This window comes from Coregonus lavaretus (genome assembly GCF_964263955.1).
Source record: "Coregonus lavaretus genome assembly, contig: HAP1_SCAFFOLD_1321, whole genome shotgun sequence".
Classification (NCBI taxonomy): Eukaryota; Metazoa; Chordata; class Actinopteri; order Salmoniformes; family Salmonidae; genus Coregonus; species Coregonus lavaretus.
Genome location: NW_028163238.1, coordinates 92,837 through 118,058, shown reverse-complemented (window position 1 = coordinate 118,058; position 25,222 = coordinate 92,837). Strand labels below are relative to the sequence as shown.

Sequence of the window (25,222 nt, the reverse complement as noted above, 5' to 3'; positions counted from 1 at the left end):
GTGCCACGTCATAGACTGACAAGATCACGATAACGTATCATGTTCTTAGACGATACGTAAACATTTCCTGTCGAGGCGTTCATACGTTGCCCCTTATGATTGACAGCCAGCTGGACCAATGGCAGGAGACGTTATGTTCTGACGTTGACGTTTTGGGGGGTTCTTCGCAGCTGAAGGGTGGGAGTGTTGTTGTTGTTTTTTTTAACCCCAAAACACGTTTATTGTGTCCAGCGTAACTTAGTCTGAACTCGGACATTTCCGACCTGCTAACTGGTTGTAGTTATACATGTGCCGCGTTCAATCAGTCGGCAAGTTGGACATTTCAGAGTTTCCTAGTATCTACTAGCACGTGAACGCGGCATTACAATTTTCAATTTGCTGGGAACATTAGTTTGTCTTGGTTTTAATAATGAATAACCCTATAATCCATGGTAGCGTTTTTAATCGTTTTTCCTCTTATTTTGTTGTTGTTGTGTTTAATATGGATCCCCATTAGTTCCTGCCAAGGCAGCAGCTACTCTTCCTGGGGTTTATTATGGATCCCCATTAGTTCCTGCCAAGGCAGCAGCTACTCATCCTGGGGTTTATTATGGATCCCCATTAGTTCCTGTCAAGGCAGCAGCTACTCTTCCTGGGGTTTATTATGGATCCCCATTAGTTCCTGCCAAGGCAGCAGCTACTCTTCCTGGGGTTTATTATGGATCCCCATTAGTTCCTGCCAAGGCAGCAGCTACTCTTCCTGGGGTTTATTATGGATCCCCATTAGTTCCTGCCAAGGCAGCAGCTACTCTTCCTGGGGTTTATTATGGATCCCCATTAGTTCCTGCCAAGGCAGCAGCTACTCTTCCTGAGGTTTATTATGGATCCCCATTAGTTCCTGCCAAGGCAGCAGCTACTCTTCCTGGGGTTTATTATGGATCCCCGTTAGTTCCTGCCAAGGCAGCAGCTACTCTTCCTGGGGTTTATTATGGATCCCCATTAGTTCCTGCCAAGGCAGCAGCTACTCTTCCTGGGGTTTATTATGGATCCCCATTAGTTCCTGCCAAGGCAGCAGCTACTCTTCCTGGGGTTTATTATGGATCCCCATTAGTTCCTGCCAAGGCAGCAGCTACTCTTCCTGGGGTTTATTATGGATCCCCATTAGTTCCTGCCAAGGCAGCAGCTACTCTTCCTGGGGTTTATTATGGATCCCCATTAGTTCCTGCCAAGGCAGCAGCTACTCTTCCTGGGGTTTATTATGGATCCCCATTAGTTCCTGCCAAGGCAGCAGCTACTCTTCCTGGGGTTTATTATGGATCCCCATTAGTTCCTGCCAAGGCAGCAGCTACTCTTCCTGGGGTTTATTATGGATCCCCATTAGTTCCTGCCAAGGCAGCAGCTACTCTTCCTGGGGTTTATTATGGATCCCCATTAGTTCCTGCCAAGGCAGCAGCTACTCTTCCTGGGGTTTATTATGGATCCCCATTAGTTCCTGCCAAGGCAGCAGCTACTCTTCCTGGGGTTTATTATGGATCCCCATTAGTTCCAGCCAAGGCAGCAGCTACTCTTCCTGGGGTTTATTATGGATCCCCATTAGTTCCTGCCAAGGCAGCGGCTACTCTTCCTGGGGTTTATTATGGATCCCCATTAGTTCCTGCCAAGGCAGCAGCTACTCTTCCTGGGGTTTATAATGGATCCCCATTAGTTCCGGCCAAGGCAGCAGCTACTCTTCCTGGGGTTTATTATGGATCCCCGTTAGTTCCTGCCAAGGCAGCAGCTACTCTTCCTGGGGTTTATTATGGATCCCCATTAGTTCCTGCCAAGGCAGCAGCTACTCTTCCTGGGGTTTATTATGGATCCCCATTAGTTCCTGCCAAGGCAGCAGCTACTCTTCCTGGGGTTTATTATGGATCCCCATTAGTTCCTGCCAAGGCAGCAGCTACTCTTCCTGGGGTTTATTATGGATCCCCATTAGTTCCTGCCAAGGCAGCAGCTACTCTTCCTGGGGTTTATAATGGATCCCCATTAGTTCCTGCCAAGGCAGCAGCTACTCTTCCTGGGGTTTATTATGGATCCCCATTAGTTCCTGCCAAGGCAGCAGCTACTCTTCCTGGGGTTTATTATGGATCCCCATTAGTTCCTGCCAAGGCAGCAGCTACTCTTCCTGGGGTTTATTATGGATCCCCATTAGTTCCTGCCAAGGCAGCAGCTACTCTTCCTGGGGTTTAATATGGATCCCCATTAGTTCCTGTCAAGGCAGCAGCTACTCTTCCTGGGGTTTATTATGGATCCCCATTAGTTCCTGCCAAGGCAGCAGCTACTCTTCCTGGGGTTTATAATGGATCCCCATTAGTTCCTGCCAAGGCAGCAGCTACTCTTCCTGGGGTTTATTATGGATCCCCATTAGTTCCTGCCAAGGCAGCAGCTACTCTTCCTGGGGTTTATTATGGATCCCCATTAGTTCCTGTCAAGGCAGCAGCTACTCTTCCTGGGGTTTATTATGGATCCCCATTAGTTCCTGCCAAGGCAGCAGCTACTCTTCCTGGGGTTTATTATGGATCCCCATTAGTTCCTGTCAAGGCAGCAGCTACTCTTCCTGGGGTTTATTATGGATCCCCATTAGTTCCTGCCAAGGCAGCAGCTACTCTTCCTGGGGTTTATTATGGATCCCCATTAGTTCCTGCCAAGGCAGCAGCTACTCTTCCTGGGGTTTATTATGGATCCCCATTAGTTCCTGCCAAGGCAGCAGCTACTCTTCCTGGGGTTTATTATGGATCCCCATTAGTTCCTGCCAAGGCAGCGGCTACTCTTCCTGGGGTTTATTATGGATCCCCATTAGTTCCTGCCAAGGCAGCGGCTACTCTTCCTGGGGTTTATTATGGATCCCCATTAGTTCCTGCCAAGGCAGCGGCTACTCTTCCTGGTGTTTAATATGGATCCCCATTAGTTCCTGCCAAGGCAGCGGCTACTCTTCCTGGGGTTTATTATGGATCCCCATTAGTTCCTGCCAAGGCAGCAGCAACTCTTCCTGGGGTTTATTATGGATCCCCATTAGTTCCTGCCAAGGCAGCAGCTACTCTTCCTGGGGTTTAATATGGATCCCCATTAGTTCCTGCCAAGGCAGCAGCTACTCTTCCTGGGGTTTATTATGGATCCCCATTAGTTCCTGCCAAGGCAGCAGCTACTCTTCCTGGGGTTTATTATGGATCCCCATTAGTTCCTGCCAAGGCAGCAGCTACTCTTCCTGGGGTTTAATATGGATCCCCATTAGTTCCTGCCAAGGCAGCAGCTACTCTTCCTGGGGTTTATTATGGATCCCCATTAGTTCCTGCCAAGGCAGCAGCTACTCTTCCTGGGGTTTATTATGGATCCCCATTAGTTCCTGCCAAGGCAGCAGCTACTCTTCCTGGGGTTTATTATGGATCCCCATTAGTTCCTGCCAAGGCAGCAGCTACTCTTCCTGGGGTTTATTATGGATCCCCGTTAGTTCCTGCCAAGGCAGCAGCTACTCTTCCTGGGGTTTATTATGGATCCCCATTAGTTCCTGCCAAGGCAGCAGCTACTCTTCCTGGGGTTTATTATGGATCCCCATTAGTTCCTGCCAAGGCAGCAGCTACTCTTCCTGGGGTTTATTATGGATCCCCATTAGTTCCTGCCAAGGCAGCAGCTACTCTTCCTGGGGTTTATTATGGATCCCCATTAGTTCCTGCCAAGGCAGCAGCTACTCTTCCTGGGGTTTATTATGGATCCCCATTAGTTCCTGCCAAGGCAGCAGCTACTCTTCCTGGGGTTTATTATGGATCCCCATTTAGTTCCTGCCAAGGCAGCAGCTACTCTTCCTGGGGTTTATTATGGATCCCCATTAGTTCCTTCCAAGGCAGCAGCTACTCTTCCTGGGGTTTATTATGTATCCCCATTAGTTCCTGCCAGGGCAGCAGCTACTCTTCCTGGGGTTTAATATGGATCCCCATTAGTTCCTGCCAAGGCAGCAGCTACTCTTCCTGGGGTTTATTATGGATCCCCATTAGTTCCTGCCAAGGCAGCAGCTACTCTTCCTGGGGTTTATTATGGATCCCCATTAGTTCCTGTCAAGGCAGCAGCTACTCTTCCTGGGGTTTATTATGGATCCCCATTAGTTCCTGCCAAGGCAGCAGCTACTCTTCCTGGGGTTTATTATGGATCCCCATTAGTTCCTGCCAAGGCAGCAGCTACTCTTCCTGGGGTTTAATATGGATCCCCATTAGTTCCTGCCAAGGCAGCAGCTACTCTTCCTGGGGTTTATTATGGATCCCCATTAGTTCCTGCCAAGGCAGCGGCTACTCTTCCTGGGGTTTATTATGGATCCCCATTAGTTCCTGCCAAGGCAGCAGCTACTCTTCCTGGGGTTTATTATGGATCCCCATTAGTTCCTGCCAAGGCAGCAGCTACTCTTCCTGGGGTTTATTATGGATCCCCATTAGTTCCTGCCAAGGCAGCAGCTACTCTTCCTGGGGTTTATTATGGATCCCCATTAGTTCCTGCCAAGGCAGCAGCTACTCTTTCTGTGCCTGTGTGTGTGTCTCTTCACAGTCCCCACTGTTCCATAAGGTGTATTTTTATCTGTTCTTTAAATCTGATTCTACTGCTTGCATCAGTTACCTGATGTGGAATAGAGTTCCATGTAGTCATGGCTCTATGTAGTACTGTGCACCTCCCATAGTCTGTTCTGGACTTGGGGACTGTAAAGATACTTCTGGTGGCATGTCTTGTGGGGTATGCATGGGTGTCTGAGCTGTGTGCCAGTAGTTTAAACAGACAGCTCGGTGCATTCAACATGTCAATACCTCTCACAAATACAAGTAGTGATGAAGTCAATCTCTCCTCCACTTTGAGCCAGGAGAGATTGACATGCATATTATTCATGTTAGCTCTCCATGTACATTTAAGGGCCAGCTGTGCTGCCCTGTTCTGGACCAATTGTAATTTTCCTAAGTCCCTCTTTGTGGCACCTGACCACACGACTGAACAGTAGTCCAGGTGTGACAAACTATGGCCTGTAGGACCTGCCTTGTTGATAGTGTTGTTAAGAAGGCAGAGCAGCGCTTTATTATGGACAGACTTCTCCCCATTCTAGCTACTGTTGCATCAATATGTTTTGACCATGACAGTTTACAATCCAGGGTTACTCCAAGCAGTTTAGTCTCCTCAACTTGCTCAATTTCCACACGATTCATTACAAGACTTAGTTGAGGTTTAGTGAATGATTTGTCCCAAATACAATGTTTTTTTATTATTATTTTTATTTAGGACTTACTTATTTCTTGCCACCCATTCTGAAACTTTGTTAAGGGTTGATTTTCCTAGAGACTGAACCAGTCCTATCAGTGTTGCAGTGACTTTACAAGCCACTGGTGCCAGACCTTTGGAACATCTACATTTAAAAAAGTCTAATAAATCCATGTAATATAGCCTACACCATCACAATAAATCCATTAATTATTTTAGACAGGTCTAAAGAAACATGATATGAAGAAAATGTGGTCTATTTCAGAAGAGCAGAATAGCATCCTCTGAGTTGTCCTTATGTTAGGTCCTGATCTGGCTATGCCATTTGGCTGTGGGCTACACTAGTTCATTTAGCAGACAAGAATTGCATGGCATTATTTTATAGTATGAAGAATACAATTGAACATAGGTGAATAAAATATAAATATATTTTCTCCAAACGATTTGAGGGAGTGCCCACATACGGCTATTCTGTGTTGAGCGGTTAACAAAGAAACAGGTCATCCTATATGCTTAATTTATAGTTATTTATGTAACTTTAGTTGTGATACAAACGTTGGGCTGTATGTTTTGATTTTTAATACATTCTAAGGCTGCATGATGCGACTCTAATGATGATTTGAAAAAAGTATCATAAAAGGCATGAGCTCCGCATTGTTCTTTGAGCAGGCTGTACACACTTCTTCAGTCTCACATTCACAATTTGACAAGCACTTGATAATGCCTCGAATTTCCCGGCGGCATCCCCTTTGTGTGGCCATAATACCCCCTAAAAAAATCCATGCCTTTTGCAGACAGTGACCGTTGTGCCCTTTGGCTGAATATAATAATTATAATTCCCTTCTCCCAGCTGCTCTGAAGCACCTCTCACTCACATGGCTCTCCATCACGCGATCAGGTCTTTCTCACACGCTACAAGTGAAGACAGACAGGCGCATATTGAAGATATTGGAAGAACTTGTCCACATTTACTTTTCGTCAGCCAACTAGATGAGTAGGCCTAACGAACAGCAAAAGCACTAGCCTATGTCAATCTACTATCCCCCATAGTACAAAAGTTGAGCTATTCTATTCTGTGGGAGAAATAAATATGTTAAATATAGTCTGGGACAGTTGTGGGATGCGATAGATCCCAAATTAATACAACCACTAGCATCAAAAAATATTTTGTAAGTAATGAGGCTGACGCAACAGATGAGAATGTTTAGCTTAAAATGTTGATAAACTATTAGGCTATTTATTCACATTATAAGCGCAGCCACTAGTTGTGATACAAACCTTATCAAAACATACAGTGGGGAGAACAAGTATTTGATACACTGCCGATTTTGCAGGTTTTCCTACTTACAAAAGCTTGTTGAGGTCTGTAATTTTTATCATAGGTACACTTCAACTGTGAGAGACGGAATCTAAAACAAATATCCATAAAATCACATTGTATGATTTTTAAGTAATTAATTTGCATTTTATTGCATGACATAAGTATTTGATATATCAGAAAAGCAGAACTTAATATTTGGTACAGAAACCTTTGTTTGCAATTACAGAGATCATACGTTTCCTGTAGATCTTGACCAGGTTTGCACACACTGCAGCAGGGATTTTGGCCCACTCCTCCATACAGACCTTCTCCAGATCCTTCAGGTTTCGGGGCTGTCGCTGGGCAAAACGGACTTTCAGCTCCCTCCAAAGATTTTCTATTGGGTTCAGGTCTGGAGACTGGCTAGGCCACTCCAGGACCTTGAGATGCTACTTACGGAGCCACTCCTTAGTTGCCCTGGCTGTGTGTTTCGGGTCGTGGTCATGCTGGAAGACCCAGCCACGACCCATCTTCAATGCTCTTACTGAGGGAAGGAGGTTGTTGGCCAAGATCTCGCGATACATGGCCCCATCCATCCTCCCCTCAATACGGTGCAGTCGTCCTGTCCCCTTTGCAGAAAAGCATCCCCAAAGAATGATGTTTCCACCTTCATGGTTGGGATGGTGTTCTTGGGGTTGTACTCATCCTTCTTCCTCCAAACACGGCGATTGGAGTTTAGACCAAAAAGCTCTATTTTTGTCTAATCAGACCACATGACCTTCTCCCATTCCTCCTCTGGATCATCCAGATGGTCATTGGCAAACTTCAGATGGGCCTGGACATGCGCTGGCTTGAGCAGGGGGACCTTGCATGCGCTGCAGGATTTTAATCCATGACGGCGTAGTGTGTTACTAATGGTTTTCTTTGAGACTGTGGACCCAGCTCTCTTCAGGTCATTGACCAGGTCCTGCCGTGTAGTTCTGGGCTGATCCCTCACCTTCCTCATGATCATTGATGCCCCACAAGGTGAGATCTTGCATGGAGCCCCAGACCGAGGGTGATTGACCGTCATCTTGAACTTCTTCCATCTTGCCTATTGTCCTGTAGCCCATCCCAGCCTTGTGCAGGTCTACAATTGTATCCCTGATGTCCTTACACAGCTCTCTGGTCTTGGCCATTGTGGAGAGGTTGGAGTCTGTTTGATTGAGTGTGTGGACAGGTGTCTTTTATACAGGTAACAAGTTCAAACAGGTGCAGTTAATACAGGTAATGAGTGGAGAACAGGAGGGCTTCTTAAAGAAAAACTAACAGGTCTGTGAGAGCCGGAATTCTTACTGGTTGGTAGGTAATCAAATACTTAGGTCATGCAATAAAATGCAAATGAATTACTTAAAAATCATACAATGTGATTTTCTGGATTTTTGTTTTAGATTCCGTCTCTCACAGTTGAAGTGTACCTATGATAAAAAATTATTACAGACCTCTACATGCTTTGTAAGTAGGAAAACCTGCAAAATCGGCAGTGGATCAAATACTTGTTCTCCCCACTGTATAGGCCTATAGGCTACATGAGGTGAACAACTATGGTTTGAAAAAGCCGCCAAAAAAAAGGCATCGCTGTTTCTTGCCTTAAGCTGGGCATCATTCACAAGATGTAATATATAATTCACAAGTGATAGGCTAATATTGTCACCCATCAGACTTCATGATTTTACCTTTTTTTTTATTTTTATTTTTTTTGTCTTACAAATACTAAATAATATATGTGTAAAATGTGTTTTGATTTAGAATGGACCATTATCATGCACAAGGTCTCGAAACAGGGGCAGCGGGAAAAAAATACATGTCATTTATGCACTTAAATAGCGAATGGAGGACGCTATTCCCGTGGTTCATTTTCATGCCAGCCAGGAAGGCTGAACTCCTGTTGTAAAGAGGAGCAATGTGCTTAATATTAGGAAAGTTAAGAAATAAATATAGTAGGCCTAGCCTATAGAAAGCTGATGGGATCCTCCTCTTTTTAGTAGAGGCCATCGCTCTGTTTTCTCACGCAATTGCCTAGCCCATAAAAACCTTGCGCAACATGAGCTCATGGGCTCTCAAAGTGGTTGATTAGATTTTCGAATACGTTTGCATTGATGTCAGAGTGATTAGAGGGACAATGGAGTGCTGAGTACCAGGCAGTTAGCAAGTTTGGTAGGCTACTAATGACCATCAGCAGCATCAGAGCTTGGAGAAGCCTAATTACCGTGACTAAACGGTCACGTGGAATTTGACTGCCGTCATGACTCGCGACCGCCGGTGTGGCGGTAATACAATCACCATAACAGCCCTAGTCATTAGTAAAGTTTGAAAAAAAAGTTAGGGGCCTAGACATCTGCCCTGGGGAATGCCTGATTCTATCTGGATTATGTTGGAGAGGCTTCCATTAAAGAACACCCTCTGTGTTCTGTTAGACAGGTAACTCTTTATCCACAATATGGCAGGGGGTGTAAAGCCATAACACACATTTTTCCAACAGCAGACTATGATCGATAATGTCAAAAGCTGCATGTTAGTCTAACAAAACAGCAGCCACAATTTTTATCAATTTCTCTCAGCCAATCATCAGTCATTTGTGTAAGTGCTGTGCTTCTTGAATGCCCTATAACTGTGCTGAAAGTCTGTTGTTAATTTGTTTAGTGTAAAATGGCAACGTATCAGGTCAAACACAATTTTCCCAAAAACTTTACTAAGGGTTGGTAACAGGCTGATTGGTCGGCTATTTGAGCCAGTAAAGGGTGCTATACTATTCTTAGGTAGGGGAATAACTTTTGCTTCCCTCCTGGCCTGAGGGCACACACTTTCTAGTAGGCTTAGATTGAAGATATGGCAAATGGCAATATCGTCCGCTATTGTCCTCAGTAATTTTCCATCCAAGTTGTCAGACCCAGGTGGCTTGTCATTGTTGATAGACAACATTTTTTTCACCTCTTCCACACTCACTTTACGGAATTCAAAATTACAATGCTTGTCTTTCATAATTTGGTCAGATATACTTGGATGTGTAGTGTCAGCGTTTGTTGCTGGCATGTCATGCCTAAGTTTGCTAATCTTACCAATTAACAAAAACATTAAAGTAGTTGGCAATATCAGTAAGTTTTGTGATGAATGAGCCATTCGATTCAATGAATGATGGGGCTGAGTTTGCCTTTTTGCCCAAAATGTCATTTAAGGTGCTCCACAGCTTTTTACCGGTCAAAAGTATTTTCACCGGTCATGGGACAATGTGACCTTACGCAGTGAGCGTGCTTGAAACAGCTAGAACAGATGCGCACCTGTGCCTTTCACTCACCTGTCCCTCTGAACCTATCCCTGTCCCCCTGAACCTATCCCTGTCCCCTCTGAACCTATCCCTGTCCCCCTGAACCTATCCCTGTCCCCTCTGAACCTATCCCTGTCCCCCTGAACCTATCCCTGTCCCCCTGAACCTATCCCTGTCCCCCTGAACCTATCCCTGTCCCCCTGAACCTATCCCTGTCCCCTCTGAACCTATCCCTGTCCCCCTGAACCTATCCCTGTCCCCCTGAACCTATCCCTGTCCCCCCTGAACCTATCCCTGTCCCCCTGAACCTATCCCTGTCCCTCTGAACCTATCCCTGTCCCCTCTGAACCTATCCCTGTCCCCTCTGAACCTATCCCTGTCCCTCTGAACCTATCCCTGTCCCCCCTGAACCTATCCCTGTCCCCCTGAACCTATCCCTGTCCCCTCTGAACCTATCCCTGTCCCCCTGAACCTGTCCCTGTCCCCCTGAACCTATCCCTGTCCCCCCTGAACCTATCCCTGTCCCCTCTGAACCTATCCCTGTCCCCCTGAACCTATCCCTGTCCCCTCTGAACCTATCCCTGTCCCCCTGAACCTATCCCTGTCCCTCTGAACCTATCCCTGTCCCTCTGAACCTATCCCTGTCCCCTCTGAACCTATCCCTGTCCCCCTGAACCTATCCCTGTCCCTCTGAACCTATCCCTGTCCCCTCTGAACCTATCCCTGTCCCCCTGAACCTATCCCTGTCCCTCTGAACCTATCCCTGTCCCTCTGAACCTATCCCTGTCCCCCCTGAACCTATCCCTGTCCCCCTGAACCTATCCCTGTCCCCCTGACCCTATCCCTGTCCCCCTGAACCTATCCCTGTCCCCTCTGAACCTATCCCTGTCCCCTCTGAACCTATCCCTGTCCCTCTGAACCTATCCCTGTCCCCCTGAACCTACCCCTGTCCTTGTACCTCTGGATCTGTCCCCGTACCGCTGAACCTGTCCCTCTGGACCGGTCCCGTTGGGCCTGTCCCTGTAACTGTGGACCTGAACCTCTGGGCAGGTAACTCTGTCCATGAACCTCTGGACCTGTTCCTGAACCTCTGGACCTGTTCTTCTGGGCCTGTTCCTGTCCCCTCTGGACCTGTCCTTGTACCTCTGGATCGGTCCCTATACCACTGGACCTGTCCCTCTGGACCGGTCCCGTTGGACCTGTCCCTGAACCTCTGGACCTGTTCCTCTGGGCATGTCCCTGAACCTCTGGGCCTGTCCCTGAACCTCTGGACCTGTCCTTCTGGACCTGTCCCTGAACCTCTGGACCTGTTCCTCTGGGCCTGTTCCTGTCCCCTCTAGACCTGTTCCTCTGGGCATGTCCCTGAACCTCTGGGCCTGTCCCTGAACCTCTGGACCTGTTCCTGTCCCCTCTAGACCTGTCCCTGAACCTCTGGACCTGTTCCTCTGGACCTGTCCCTGAACCTCTGGACCTGTTCCTCTGGACCTGTCCCTGAACCTCTGGACCTGTTCCTCTGGACCTGTCCCTGAACCTCTGGACCTGTTCCTCTGGGCCTGTTCCTCTGGGCCTGTTCCTGTCCCCTCTAGACCTGTCCTTCTGGACCTGTCCCTGAACCTCTGGACCTGTTCCTCTGGGCCTGTTCCTCTGGGCCTGTTCCTCTGGACCTGTTCCTGTCCCCTCTAGACCTGAACCTCTGGACCTGTTCCTCTGGACCTGTTCCTCTGGGCCTGTCCCTGAACCTCTGGACCTGTTCCTCTGGACCTGTCCCTGAACCTCTGGACCTGTTCCTCTGGGCCTGTTCCTGTCCCCTCTAGACCTGTTCCTCTGGGCATGTCCCTGAACCTCTGGGCCTGTCCCTGAACCTCTGGACCTGTTCCTGTCCCCTCTAGACCTGTCCCTGAACCTCTGGACCTGTTCCTCTGGACCTGTCCCTGAACCTGTTCCTCTGGACCTGTCCCTGAACCTCTGGACCTGTTCCTCTGGACCTGTCCCTGAACCTCTGGACCTGTTCCTCTGGGCCTGTTCCTCTGGACCTGTCCCTGAACCTCTGGACCTGTTCCTCTGGGCCTGTTCCTGTCCCCTCTAGACCTGTCCTTCTGGACCTGTCCCTGAACCTCTGGACCTGTTCCTCTGGGCCTGTTCCTCTGGGCCTGTTCCTCTGGACCTGTTCCTGTCCCCTCTAGACCTGAACCTCTGGACCTGTTCCTCTGGCCCTGTCCCTGAACCTCTGGACCTGTTCCTCTGGGCCTGTTCCTATGGGCCTGTTCCTCTGGACCTGTTCCTCTGGGCCTGTTCCTGTCCCCTCTAGACCTGTCCTTCTGGACCTGTCCCTGAACCTCTGGACCTGTTCCTCTGGACCTGTTCCTCTGGGCCTGTTCCTATGGGCCTGTTCCTCTGGGCCTGTTCCTGTCCCCTCTAGACCTGTTCCTCTGGCCCTGTCCCTGAACCTCTGGACCTGTTCCTCTGGGCCTGTTCCTATGGGCCTGTTCCTATGGGCCTGTTCCTCTGGACCTGTCCTTCTGGACCTGTCCCTGAACCTCTGGACCTGTTCCTCTGGGCCTGTTCCTGTCCCCTCTGGACCTGTCCTTCTGGGCCTGTTCCTGTCCCCTCTGGGCCTGTTCCTGTCCCCTCTGGGCCTGTCCCTGTCCCCTCTGGGCCTGTCCCTGTCCCCTCTGGGCCTGTCCCTGTCCCCTCTGGGCCTGTTCCTGTTCCCCTCTAGACCTGTCCTTCTGGACCTGTCCCTGAACCTATGGACCTGTTCCTCTGGGCCTGTTCCTCTGGACCTGTCCTTCTGGGCCTGTTCCTGTCCCCTCTGGGCCTGTCCCTGTCCCCTCTGGGCCTGTCCCTGTCCCCTCTGGGCCTGTTCCTGTCCCCTCTGGGCCTGTTCCTGTCCCCTCTGGGCCTGTCCCTGTCCCCTCTGGGCCTGTTCCTGTCCCCTCTGGGCCTGTCCCTGTCCCCTCTGGGCCTGTTCCTGTCCCCTCTGGGCCTGTTCCTGTCCCCTCTGGGCCTGTCCCTGTCCCCTCTGGGCCTGTCCCTGTCCCCTCTGGGCCTGTTCCTGTCCCCTCTGGGCCTGTCCCTGTCCCCTCTGGGCCTGTCCCTGTCCCCTCTGGGCCTGTTCCTGTCCCCTCTGGGCCTGTTCCTATCCCCTCTGGGCCTGTTCCTGTCCCCTCTGGGCCTGTTCCTGTCCCCTCTGGGCCTGTTCCTGTCCCCTCTGGGCCTGTTCCTGTCCCCTCTGGGCCTGTCCCTGTCCCCTCTGGACCTGTCCCTGAACCTCTGGACCTGTTCCTGTCCCCTCTGGACCTGTTCCTCTGGGCCTGTTCCTGTCCCCTCTGGACCTGTCCTTCTGGGCCTGTTCCTGTCCCCTCTGGGCCTGTCCCTGTCCCTCTGGGACTATTCCTCTGGGCCTGTTCCTGTCCCCCTCTGGACCTGTCCAGCTCTCACAGGAGGAGTAACACTTTACAACCACTTTCATTCAATCCGATAAGAGGAGGAACAGAGAGAGTTTAGGAAGAGATTATTTTAAACGGAAGCATCACTTAAGCCGTGGAACAGTTATTTTTACAATTTAAACTAAAACATAACAGGTAATATTATTATTAAATCAGCCCACAGTTCTTTATAAATTAACCCTGTCAGCAGGTTACAACACGGGCTTTACTGAACAAACCCCAGACTCATCTGCATCCCAAATGAGACCCTATAGTGCACTACTTTGGACCAGGACCCCATTGGGCTACCCCCCCCCCCGGTCAAAAGAAGTGCACTACACAGGGAACAGTGGGTGCCAACAGGACAGTCCCATGGTTCCTCTGTGCAACGGTCCAGTGAACCAACCAGTCAGTTCAGCTCTTCCTTCAGTTCATAATGTCTTTAAACCGGACGTCATTATTACAACATCGTTCCATACATGGCATCTTCATCATCATCATCATCATGGCATCTCAACAGACACAAACTAAAAAAAGGTGGGTTCCAGTCCCAAACGGCCCCCTGTTCCCCTATTACAGCGCACTACTTAGTGACTATGTGGCTGACACTCTGGCCGGAAGTAGTGGACTACGTAGGGAACAGGCTGCCATTTGGCCCAGCCCAGTCCACTACTTGTGGCTAACCCTATCCTATGTGGCTGACACTCTGGCCGGAAGTAGTGGACTACGTAGGGAACAGGCTGCCATTTGGCCCAGCCCAGTCCACTACTTGCGGCTAACCCTATCCTATGTGGCTCTGGCCGGAAGTAGTGGACTACGTAGGGAACAGGCTGCCATTTGGCCCAGCCCAGTCCACTACTTGCGGCTAACCCTATCCTATGTGGCTCTGGCCAGAAGTAGTGTACTACGTAGGGAACAGGCTGCCATTTGGCCCAGCCCAGTCCACTACTTGTGGCTAACCCTATCCTATGTGGCTCTGGCCAGAAGTAGTGTACTACGTAGGGAACAGGGTGCCATTTGGCCCAGCCCAGTCCACTACTTGTGGCTAAGCCTATCCTATGTGGCTCTGGCCAGAAGTAGTGTACTACGTAGGGAACAGGGTGCCATTTGGCCCAGCCCAGTCCACTACTTGCGGCTAACCCTATCCTATGTGGCTCTGGCCAGAAGTAGTGTACTACGTAGGGAACAGGGTGCCATTTGGCCCAGCCCAGTCCACTACTTGTGGCTAACCCTATCCTATGTGGCTCTGGCCAGAAGTAGTGTACTACGTAGGGAACAGGGTGCCATTTGGCCCAGCCCAGTCCACTACTTGTGGCTAACCCTATCCTATGTGGCTCTGGCCAGAAGTAGTGGACTACGTAGGGAACAGGGTGCCATTTGGCCCAGCCCAGTCCACTACTTGTGGCTAACCCTATCCTATGTGGCTGACACTCTGGCCGGAAGTAGTGGACTACGTAGGGAACAGGGTGCCATTTGGCCCAGCCCAGTCCACTACTTGTGGCTAACCCTATCCTATGTGTCTCTGGTCAGAAGTAGTGTACTACGTAGGGAACAGGGTGCCATTTGAGCTGTAAAAGAAAAAGGATATAGCATAGATATATGTTCTGTAGAATATGCAACAGAATGTTTGACTGGCCGGTCGGACCGGTGAGGAGGGGGGGGGGGGGGTTACCAGGGCGACACGGTTACCACGGTTACAGCAGGACGGCAACGCGTGAAAACGTTCTGATAGAAATATTGCTACGTAGAACAAACATGGCCTCTGCCATAGACGTAGAATAAAGGAACCCATGTCGGCTCTATTCGTTACATTTCTATCTGCTGCTGTTCCATGTTTGGCTACGCTGCTGAACGTCTCCCTGGTCAGGTGTAACCGTGGTTACACCCTGGAGTACAACCTTGTGTAATTACGTCAAGACGCTCAAATTAAGTTCAGAGAGGGGGGAAACGTGTTTGAAAAAAAAAACGTGCTGACGTGACTCCTCTTCACCCATCTAAAACGGAAACTTTCCATTAAAAGTCCACGAGCCAAATCTCCACTCCCCTTCTGACATTTGAAAAAGAGGTGAGCACCTTGCGAAATGGATGGAACGCGCCACGAGGCTGTCAGCCAATCAGAGACTGGCCTGAGGACAGGGGGGCGGGTTACAGTTCTGATGTTGCCATGCCGACCACCCCATCCCCCATCTTCCTTGCGAAATGGTGATCTGTCCAAATGACCAGCACACTGGAAATAAAGTTCCTCGTTAGCGGTCGCATCCCACAGCCTGTGGACAGACGCTACTACCATTTTATGTTACGTGCTGCATCTGTCCACAAGAGAATAACCCCCCCTTGCCCATCCGTTCCTTCCGTCAGCCAAACTAACTATAAAACTATAAACCAACAGAAATAAAACATTTACATGACATTACATCGACAAACCAACCAATGTAAAAGTCCCATGTAAGATGCGGAACTAAAAAAAGGTGACTGAAACGACAGGTCCTAGATCAGCTAACTGCAGTAACAACATAACATGCAGGAAGGGGGGGCGATGCTAGGAGAAACTAGGGGGGGGGGGGGGGGGGGGGGGGGGGGGGATATAGCTCTGGTCCAGGGCATTACCACTGTAGGTGTCCTGTATTGGAACAAGGTACAGTGGGGGGGGGGGAAAGTATTTAGTCAGCCACCAATTGTGCAAGTTCTCCCACTTAAAAAGATGAGAGGCGCCTGTAATTTTCATCACAGGTACACGTCAACTATGACAGACAAAATGAGAAAAAGAAATCCAGAAAATCACATTGTAGGATTTTTTAATGAATTTATTTGCAAATAAGTATTTGGTCACCTACAAACAAGCAAGATTTCTGGCTCTCACAGACCTGTAACTTCTTCTTTAAGAGGCTCCTCTGTCCTCCACTCGTTACCTGTATTAATGGCACCTGTTTGAACTTGTTATCAGTATAAAAGACACCTGTCCACAACCTCAAAGAGTCACACTCCAAACTCCACTATGGCCAAGACCAAAGAGCTGTCAAAGGACACCAGAAACAGAATTGTAGACCTGCACCAGGCTGGGAAGACTGCATCTGCAATAGGTAAGCAGCTTGGTTTGAAGAAATCAACTGTGGGAGCAATTATTAGGAAATGGAAGACATACAAGACCACTGATAATCTCCCTCGATCTGGGGCTCCACGCAAGATCTCACCCCGTGGGGTCAAAATGATCACAAGAACGGTGAGCAAAAATCCCAGAACCACACAGGGGGACCTAGTGAATGACCTGCAGAGAGCTGGGACCAAAGTAACAAAGCCTACCATCAGTAACACACTACGCTGCCAGGGACTCAAATCCTGCAGTGCCAGACGTGTCACCCTGCTTAAGCCAGTACATGTCCAGGCCCGTCTGAAGTTTGCTAGAGTGCATTTGGATGATCCAGAAGAGGATTGGGAGAATGTCATATGGTCAGATGAAACCAAAATAGAACTTTTTGGTAAAAACTCAACTCGTCGTGTTTGGAGGACAAAGAATGCTGAGTTGCATCCAAAGAACACCATACCTACTGTGAAGCATGGGGGTGGAAACATCATGCTTTGGGGCTGTTTTTCTGCAAAGGGACCAGGACGACTGATCCGTGTATAGGAAAGAATGAAATGGGGCCATGTATCGTGAGATTTTGAGTAAAAACCTCCTTCCATCAGCAAGGGCATTAAAGATGAAACGTGGCTGGGTCTTTCAGCATGACAATGATCCCAAACACACCGCCCGGGCAACGAAGGAGTGGCTTCGTAAGAAGCATTTCAAGGTCCTGGAGTGGCCTAGCCAGTCTCCAGATCTCAACCCTATAGAAAATCTTTGGAGGGAGTTGAAAGTCCGTGTTGCCCAGCGACAGCCCCAAAACATCACTGCTCTAGAGGAGATCTGCATGGAGGAATGGGCTAAAATACCAGCAACAGTGTGTGAAAACCTTGTGAAGACTTACAGAAAACGTTTGACCTGTGTCATTGCCAACAAAGGGTATATAACAAAGTATTGAGAAACTTTTGTTATTGACCAAATACTTATTTTCCACCATAATTTGCAAATAAATTCATTAAAAATCCTACAATGTGATTTTCTGGAAAAAAAATTCTCATTTTGTCTGTCATAGTTGACGTGTACCTATGATGAAAATTACAGGCCTCTCTCATCTTTTTAAGTGGGAGAACTTGCACAATTGGTGACTGACTAAATACTTATTTTCCCCCCACTGTATGTAGTGTGTGTGTGTGTATGTAGTGTGTGTGTGTGTGTACCTGTGTAGTTGGCTGAGATGCTGAAGGCTGTGGTTCGATTGCTATGGTAACTATCCACGGCGACGCGTATCCAAGTATGACTGTGACTGTCCTACTGACAGAGGTAGAGGGGAAAGATCTGGAAAGATCTGGAAATGACTTCCCTCTGAGGAACGTTAATGGGGGAAATGAATAGGGGTTTTGGGGTTAAACGCTGAAAATAAGGTCAGAGGTTAACACAGGCTTATGGAGACCTGAGACATTTTGTTCTGAGACATAATATCAGTCAGGTAACATTACCTTTATGGATTATGAAGCCTTAATTAAAATAAATGCTTGAAAATTCACAGAAAGTGACATTTGCAGATGACAATCATCTCACAGAACAAAACGTACGAGACCTTATTTTTTTTGGTGTTTATCCCAAAACTCCTTTAATTTTCCCCAACTCAGCCAATGAACCATGGAGGGGTTAGTTCCTACAAAACACCGCCATTACTGTCCTCCCTACGGAGGAGGAGGAGGAAGAGGGGGATGGGGTGGTCGGCATGGCAACATCAGAACTTCCCACAGTCTTGTTGTAACCCGCCCCCCCTGTCCCACTGTCCTCAGGCCAGTCTCTGATTGGCTGACAGCCTCGTGGCGCGTTCCATCCATCCTAGCATGCAGGGGGGCGGTTACAGACTTGACGTTTCAAAAGCCTCACACACTCTCTCTCTCAGAGCCCATCCTGTCCGCCAGAGGTGTGTGTGTGTGTGTGTTCAGTGACGTCTCATCTTGACCTTGCGTGACCCTTCGCTGTCTTGGCTCCGCCTCCAGTAGTTCTCGGAGCTGTTACTACGGCGATGAAGGCGGGACGAAGAGGAGGAGTGACGATTCTCCTCCTTATCCATCTCCAGAACCCTCGGTCTGACGGGGGGGGGGAGGAGAGAGAGAGAGAGAGAGGGGTGAGTAGCTGTATCTCAGGGGGGAGGAGTCAGGGGAGGGGCTCTGGTCCTGTGTGTCAGTGTACCTGTGTGCAGCATCTGGGTCAGCTCTGCGGTGAGAGCGTTTGGCCTTCAGAGGGGCGTGTCTCTCAGGGGGGGAGGAGTTAGGGGAGGGGCTCTGGTCAACACGGGGGGCGTCTGGCCTCGTCCTGCGCACACACACACCAAGAGATAGGAGAGAGAAAGAGAGAGAGAGAGAGAGAGAGAGAGAGAGAGAGAGAGACAGAGAGAGAGAGAGGTGGAGAGAGAGAGAGGAGAGAGAGAGAGAGAGAGAGAGAGAGAGAGAGCGAGAGAGGGAGAGAGAGCGAGAGAGGGAGAGAGAGAGAGAGAGAGAGAGAGAGAGAGAGAGACAGAGAGAGAGAGAGAGAGTTAGCACAATAGTCTGACGCCACATTACAGTCAACCTGCTAACTCTTGGTTGATTGGTTGATTTGCTGGTCATGGTGACAGACATACTTCCTGAGGATGATGACGGCCCGTCTCTCCTTGATGTCCTGGGGGCGGATACAGTGGGTGATGTCATCAGCCGCATAGCCACTGAAAGGAGACAGATCACTATGACATCACACCTTTCACCTCTCACACACTCACTCACACACTCACTCACTCACTCACACACTCACTCACACACACACACACTCACACACTCACTCACTCACTCACTCACACACTCACTCACTCACTCACTCACACACTCACTCACTCACTCACTCACTCACTCACTCACACACTCACTCACACACTCACTCACACACTCACACACTCACTCACACACTCACACACACACTCACACACTCACTCACACACTCACTCACTCACTCACTCACTCACTCACTCACTCACTCACTCACACACTCATTCACTCACACACTCACACACTCACTCACACACTCACACACTCACACACACACTCACTCACTCACACACTCACTCACACACACACACCTGAGGACAGTAACACTTCCTCTCCTGACAGGAAGCTCCAGGACTGGCTCGGACACTCTGATTGGTTTAAACTGGAAGCGGCAGCCGAAGCAGAGGGCGGAGTCAGAGAAGAAGGACACGGATACGATTGGCCGGGCGAAGATGTGGAGCGGGTCGACATGTGACACGATGCAGCCGCCTGGTTGGTAGTCGTTGATCACCGCTGAGTTCACAAAACCTACAGGACGACAACAACAACAACAACAACAACAGGCTTTTCCTGGAGACAGGAGATGGGCTGCAGCACGGAGAAAGGCTCCCAAAGTTAAGGTGAAATCTATGGTTTAGTAAAGAGCAGGTTGTTAGGGGTCAGAGGTTATTACCTTCAGGTATGACCCCGCCGGCGACCAGTTTAGTGATGACGAGGTCGTGGACCCAGGCTGGGATGTCGTCCACCTCTCCTTTAGGATACAATCTCTCCTGACCAGGTCCTCTCTTCTCTAGCTGGGCCCCGTATGTATAGCCCTGGGAGATGGAGATGAGCGTTAAGAGACAGAGAGAAAGAGAAGGGCGTTAGAGAGAGACGGCGGAGGAGAGGAGGTTAGAGAGAGAGGAGGAGAGGAGGTTAGAGGGAGAGGAGGAGAGGAGGTTAGAGAGAGAGAGGAGGAGAGGTTAGAGAGAGGAGGGGGAGGAGGAGAGGAGGTTAGAGAGAGGAGGAGAGGTGGTTAGAGAGAGGAGAGGAGGAGGTTAGAGAGGAGGAGAGGAGGTTAGAGAGAGGAGGAGAGGAGGTTAGAGAGAGAGGAGGAGAGGAGGTTAGAGAGAGAGAGGAGAGGAGGAGGTTAGAGAGAGAGGAGGAGAGGAGGTTAGAGAGAGAGGAGGAGAGGAGGTTAGAGGGAGAGGAGGAGAGGAGGTTAGAGAGAGAGAGGAGGAGAGGTTAGAGAGAGGAGGAGGAGGAGGAGAGGAGGTTAGAGAGAGGAGGAGAGGTGGTTAGAGAGAGAGGAGAGGAGGAGATTAGAGAGAGGAGGGGAGGGGGTTAGAGAGAGAGGAGAGGTGGTTAGAGAGAGAGGAGAGGAGGAGATTAGAGAGAGGAGGGGGTTAGAGAGAGAGGAGAGGTGGTTAGAGAGAGAGGAGAGGAGGAGGTTAGAGAGAGGAGGAGGAGAGGAGGTTAGAGAGAGGAGGAGGAGGAGTGGTTAGAGAGAGACGGCGGAGAGGAGGTTAGAGAGAGAGGAGAGGAGGAGGTTAGAGAGAGGAGGAGGAGAGGAGGTTAGAGAGAGGAGGAAGAGGAGTGGTTAGAGAGAGACGGCAGAGAGGAGGTTAGAGAGAGAGGAGAGGAGGAGATTAGAAAGAGGAGGGGAGGGGGTTAGAGAGAGAGGAGAGGTGGTTAGAGAGAGAGGAGAGGAGGAGATTAGAGAGAGGAGGGGAGGGGGTTAGAGAGAGGGAGGAGGAGATGAGAGAGGAGGGGGTTAGAGAGAGGGAGGAGGAGAGGTTAGAGAGAGAGGAGAGGAGGAGATTAGAGAGAGGAGGGGGTTAGAGAGAGGGAGGAGGAGAGGTTAGAGAGAGAGGAGAGGAGGAGATTAGAGAGAGGAGGGGGTTAGAGAGAGGGAGGAGGAGAGGTTAGAGAGAGAGGAGAGGAGGAGATTAGAGAGAGGAGGGGGTTAGAGAGAGGGAGGAGGAGAGGTTAGAGAGAGAGGAGAGGAGGAGATTAGAGAGAGGAGGGGGTTAGAGAGAGGGAGGAGGAGAGGTTAGAGAGAGAGGAGAGGAGGAGATTAGAGAGCGGAGGAGAGGGGGTTAGAGAGAGAGTGGGAGAGGAGGTTAGAGAGAGAGAGAGGAGAGGAGGTTAGAGAGAGAGTGGGAGAGGAGGAGATTAGAGAGAGGAGGAGAGGAGGTTAGATAGAGAGTGGGAGAGGAGGTTAGAGAGAGGAGGAGAGGAGGTTAGAGAGAGGAGGAGAGGAGGAGATTAGAGAGAGGAGGAGAGGAGGTTAGATAGAGAGTGGGAGAGGAGGTTAGAGAGAGGAGGAGAGGAGGTTAGAGAGAGGAGGAGAGGAGGAGATTAGAGAGAGGAGGAGAGGAGGAGGTTAGAGAGAGAGAGAGGAGAGGAGGTTAGAGAGAGAGTGGGAGAGGAGGTTAGAGAGAGGAGGAGAGGAGGTTAGAGAGAGAGTGGGAGAGGAGGTTAGAGAGAGAGTGGGAGAGGAGGTGAGAGAGAGAGAGAGAGAGAGAGAGAGAGAGAGAGAGAGAGAGAGAGAGAGAGGAAAGGGGGGTCACCTCTCCAAAGAAGTATTTGTTCCGTAGCGGTGCCCGATCTACGGTGTGTTCCCGGTAAAGCCCCGCTTCTCCATTAGCGACCACCTCATTTATCTTCCCCTCAATGACATCACAGTCCTCCTTTGAGAAGACCTCTACCTGGACAATGCCGCCCTGGACACGCTTCGCCTCCTGGAGGGAGAGAGAGATGAGGAGAGAAAGTGAGGGGGAAGACAGTAATATTGATTCAGACTTTGAATTGGATTTATCTTTAGAGAGGAACTTCCGTGTCAACAGCAGGTACAGGGTCAGAGGTCATCATACCTGCTCACGAGACTCCACAGGGAGCTCATCCTCGGAGGAATCTCGGTGCTTTCGCTTCCGGCCGTTCCCGTTGCTGCTGCCTCCGTCGGTAACTTTCACTTTTTTGTTTTTGTAACTCTCGTCCTTGTCGGTAACTCTGTTTTTGTTTTTGTAATTGTCCCGGTGAGGCGTCATGGACTTCAGCTTTTCCCGCAGGTCAGAGAAACCGCTGGCTGCCATTTTTTATATAATAAACGGTTAAACTTGAGAGTTGGTTATTTACCGTTATTTAACTTCCATAACTGTCAGTCTGTAGAAGCGAGACCGGGGTCCGGTGACGTGACTGTCCTCACGGTAGTTAGCTACCTCCTGGCAGGCTGTCAAAAGGTTATGTTGTGATGTGGCTGGCTAGGCTAACAACTTAGCAACCAAACTCACTAACTTAAAACGGTTCGTCAACAAAAGTCGATGAATCAAATGGTAATTTTGCTATTTTACGAGTTTAAATAAATGGAATTAACCTAGGTTTAGCGTTGCATTATTCCAGTAACATTATTTGCTAGCTTCATGAACCGACATGCTAGATAGTTAGCGTGGCTAACGTTAGCTAGCTAGCTGATTAGCAACCCCGTTAGCCGATACGGGGTGTCGAATTCGTTGACACGAAACGCAACGGGCATTTCTCGTGACTAGGCAATGTTGCAAATCGGTAAATATGTTCTTACGGTTTGTCCACGTACGAGGTATGACTTTGGCGGAAGCTTTTAAGCCGTTATTACATGAGAAATATGCTGAGAAAACAAACTAGTGTAACATCGCCACCAGGACCACGCATTTCCAGAACTCTGACCGGGCTGAAACAACTACAGACTCGGATTTCTTCTTCTCTGGAATTTGGTTTGGCGGATCGCATCCAACTGTTAGGTGAATACACCGCCACCTACTGTGCTGGAGTGTGAGGGCTAGTCACGGACGACCTACATTATTAATAATAATATGCCATTTAGCAAGACGCTTTTATCCAAACCGACTTACAGGTCATGCGTGCATACATTTTTTACGTATTGGGTGATCCCGGGGATCGAACCTACTACCCTGGCGTTACAAGCGCCGCGCTCTACCAATTGAGCTACAGAGGACCACGATTCATTCAATTCTCTTCATTAGTCTTGTTCCTCTAAGAAAAGTGAAATTTAGCTCTAGACACCACCACCTACACTCATTTAAAAACCCACTACCCCATTCCACTGCTTTAAACCTATCTTCTCCTGCACCATGCCAACGGCCTGGATGAGTACACCACCCCTCGACACACCCTGTAACTCTTCTGAAGTCAGATTTCGTATACCCAAATACATCTCTGCAGCCTGCCACCACAGCATCTATTTTCTGTGATTTACATTCCATTTATGCGGTACAGTTTATAACCGTCGCTATGATTGCTAAGAAGCCAACCTTACTGAAGCATAAATCACTCGTTGGCCTAATGCCTCTGCGCTGGCACAGATCTACTACTCACTGGGATCCTCTCAAGACCCCTCACCCTTGACCCTTGACCCCCCCATCCTCCTCTACTCTCTTCACTGCCTCAGCATACGACACCTTCTGCACTACGCTAACTCTGGCCACCACGACCTGCCTCTCTCGCACCGGAGAAGTCCGATCCCCAGCAACATCTCCCCTACAGTTAACACACACACAACTTTATCCACCGAAACTACAGACTAGCCAATGGGAGACTAGAGAGCGCAAAAGTTGTATTCTGATTGGTTAGATATTGGAAAAGATGGGTTCCCCCCATCAAATTTCTAGCCGGATCATTGGCTATGAAGTGGTGGACTGTGGGAGAATCTCAATTATGTTTGCTCTACTCCTCTTTCGACTCCTGCCAGGCAAATTACCTTTACAGAGCTTTCAAGAAAACTAAAAAAAAAACTAAAAAAACGAGGTCAAATCATGACGTCAGTGATCTTCAGGTCGGAAAAGTCGAAGCTCTAGAAAGATGCCAGAGTTTTCGTCTTGGAATTCCAAGTTGGATGACCGTTCAAAATGATTTTCCCCAGTCTGAGCTCTGTTTTTTTCAGAGTTCCGAGTTGTCTTGAACCCACTGAAGTCTTCTGAATTCCCAGTTGTTTTGAACCCACTGAAGTCTTCTGAATTCCCAGTTGTTTTGAACCCACTGAAGTCTTCTGAATTCCCAGTTGTTTTGAACCCACTGAAGTCTTCCGAATTCCAAGTTGTTTTGAACCCACTGAAGTCTTCTGAATTCCCAGTTGTCTTGAACCGACTGAAGTCTTCTGAATTCCCGTTTGTCTTGAACCCACTGAAGTCTTCTGAATTCCCAGTTGTTTTGAACCCACTGAAGTCTTCCGAATTCCCAGTTGTCTTGAACCCACTGAAGTCTTCCGAATTCCCGTTTGTCTTGAACCCACTGAAGTCTTCCGAATTCCCAGTTGTCTTGAACCCACTGAAGTCTTCCGAATTCCCAGTTGTCTTGAACCCACTGAAGTCTTCCGAATTCCCAGTTGTCTTGAACCCACTGAAGTCTTCCGAATTCCCAGTTGTCTTGAACCCACTGAAGTCTTCCGAATTCCCAGTTGTCTTGAACGCGGCATACATGCACTTGTATGATGACCACAAGCACATCATCAGGCAAATTACGTTCACAGAGGAATCCCAAAATACATGTGTAAAGTGGTAAAAACTAACGTAGCTAGTCGTGGTGACATTTTATAGATCAAAGTATAAGTAGGGTATAATTTTTTTTATGTGAGAAAACAACAGCTTACACTTTATATAACATGACTACTAGATATACTTTATATAACATGACTACTAGATACACTTTATATAACATGACTACTAGATACACTTTATATAACACGACTACTAGATACACTTTATATAACATGACTACTAGATACACTTTATATAACATGACTACTAGATACACTTTATATAACATGACTACTAGATACACTTTATATAACACGACTACTAGATACACTTTATATAACATGACTACTAGATACACTTTATATAACACGACTACTAGATACACTTTATATAACATGACTACTAGATACACTTGATATAACATGACTACTAGATACACTTTATATAACACGACTACTAGATACACTTTATATAACATGACTACTAGATACACTTTATATAACACGACTACTAGATACACTTTATATAACATGACTACTAGATACACTTTATATAACAT

General features: G+C 48.7%; 2 protein-coding genes across 2 annotated transcripts; both read right to left on the bottom strand.

The window, feature by feature from the left end:
• Positions 1–10,748: 10,748 nt before the first annotated feature.
• On the bottom strand, positions 10,749–18,190 carry LOC311118366 (uncharacterized protein; the record flags this gene model as incomplete). The annotated part of the gene is made up of 4 exons (XM_084193172.1): positions 10,749–11,553; positions 11,691–12,053; positions 12,296–12,981; positions 18,137–18,190. 4 exons carry the CDS (start codon positions 18,188–18,190, stop codon positions 10,749–10,751), a joined length of 1,908 nt encoding a protein of 635 aa, XP_084049298.1.
• LOC311118364 (RNA demethylase ALKBH5-like) lies at positions 15,838–22,860 on the bottom strand. Its single transcript, XM_084193171.1, has 7 exons — positions 22,009–22,860; positions 21,706–21,876; positions 19,827–19,968; positions 19,465–19,681; positions 18,976–19,056; positions 18,546–18,668; positions 15,838–18,442 (listed from the first exon to the last, which is right to left on the bottom strand). Exons 1-7 carry the CDS (start codon positions 22,225–22,227, stop codon positions 18,295–18,297), a joined length of 1,101 nt encoding a protein of 366 aa, XP_084049297.1. The 5' UTR covers positions 22,228–22,860; the 3' UTR covers positions 15,838–18,294.
• Between the last annotated feature and the right edge of the window lie 2,362 nt (positions 22,861–25,222).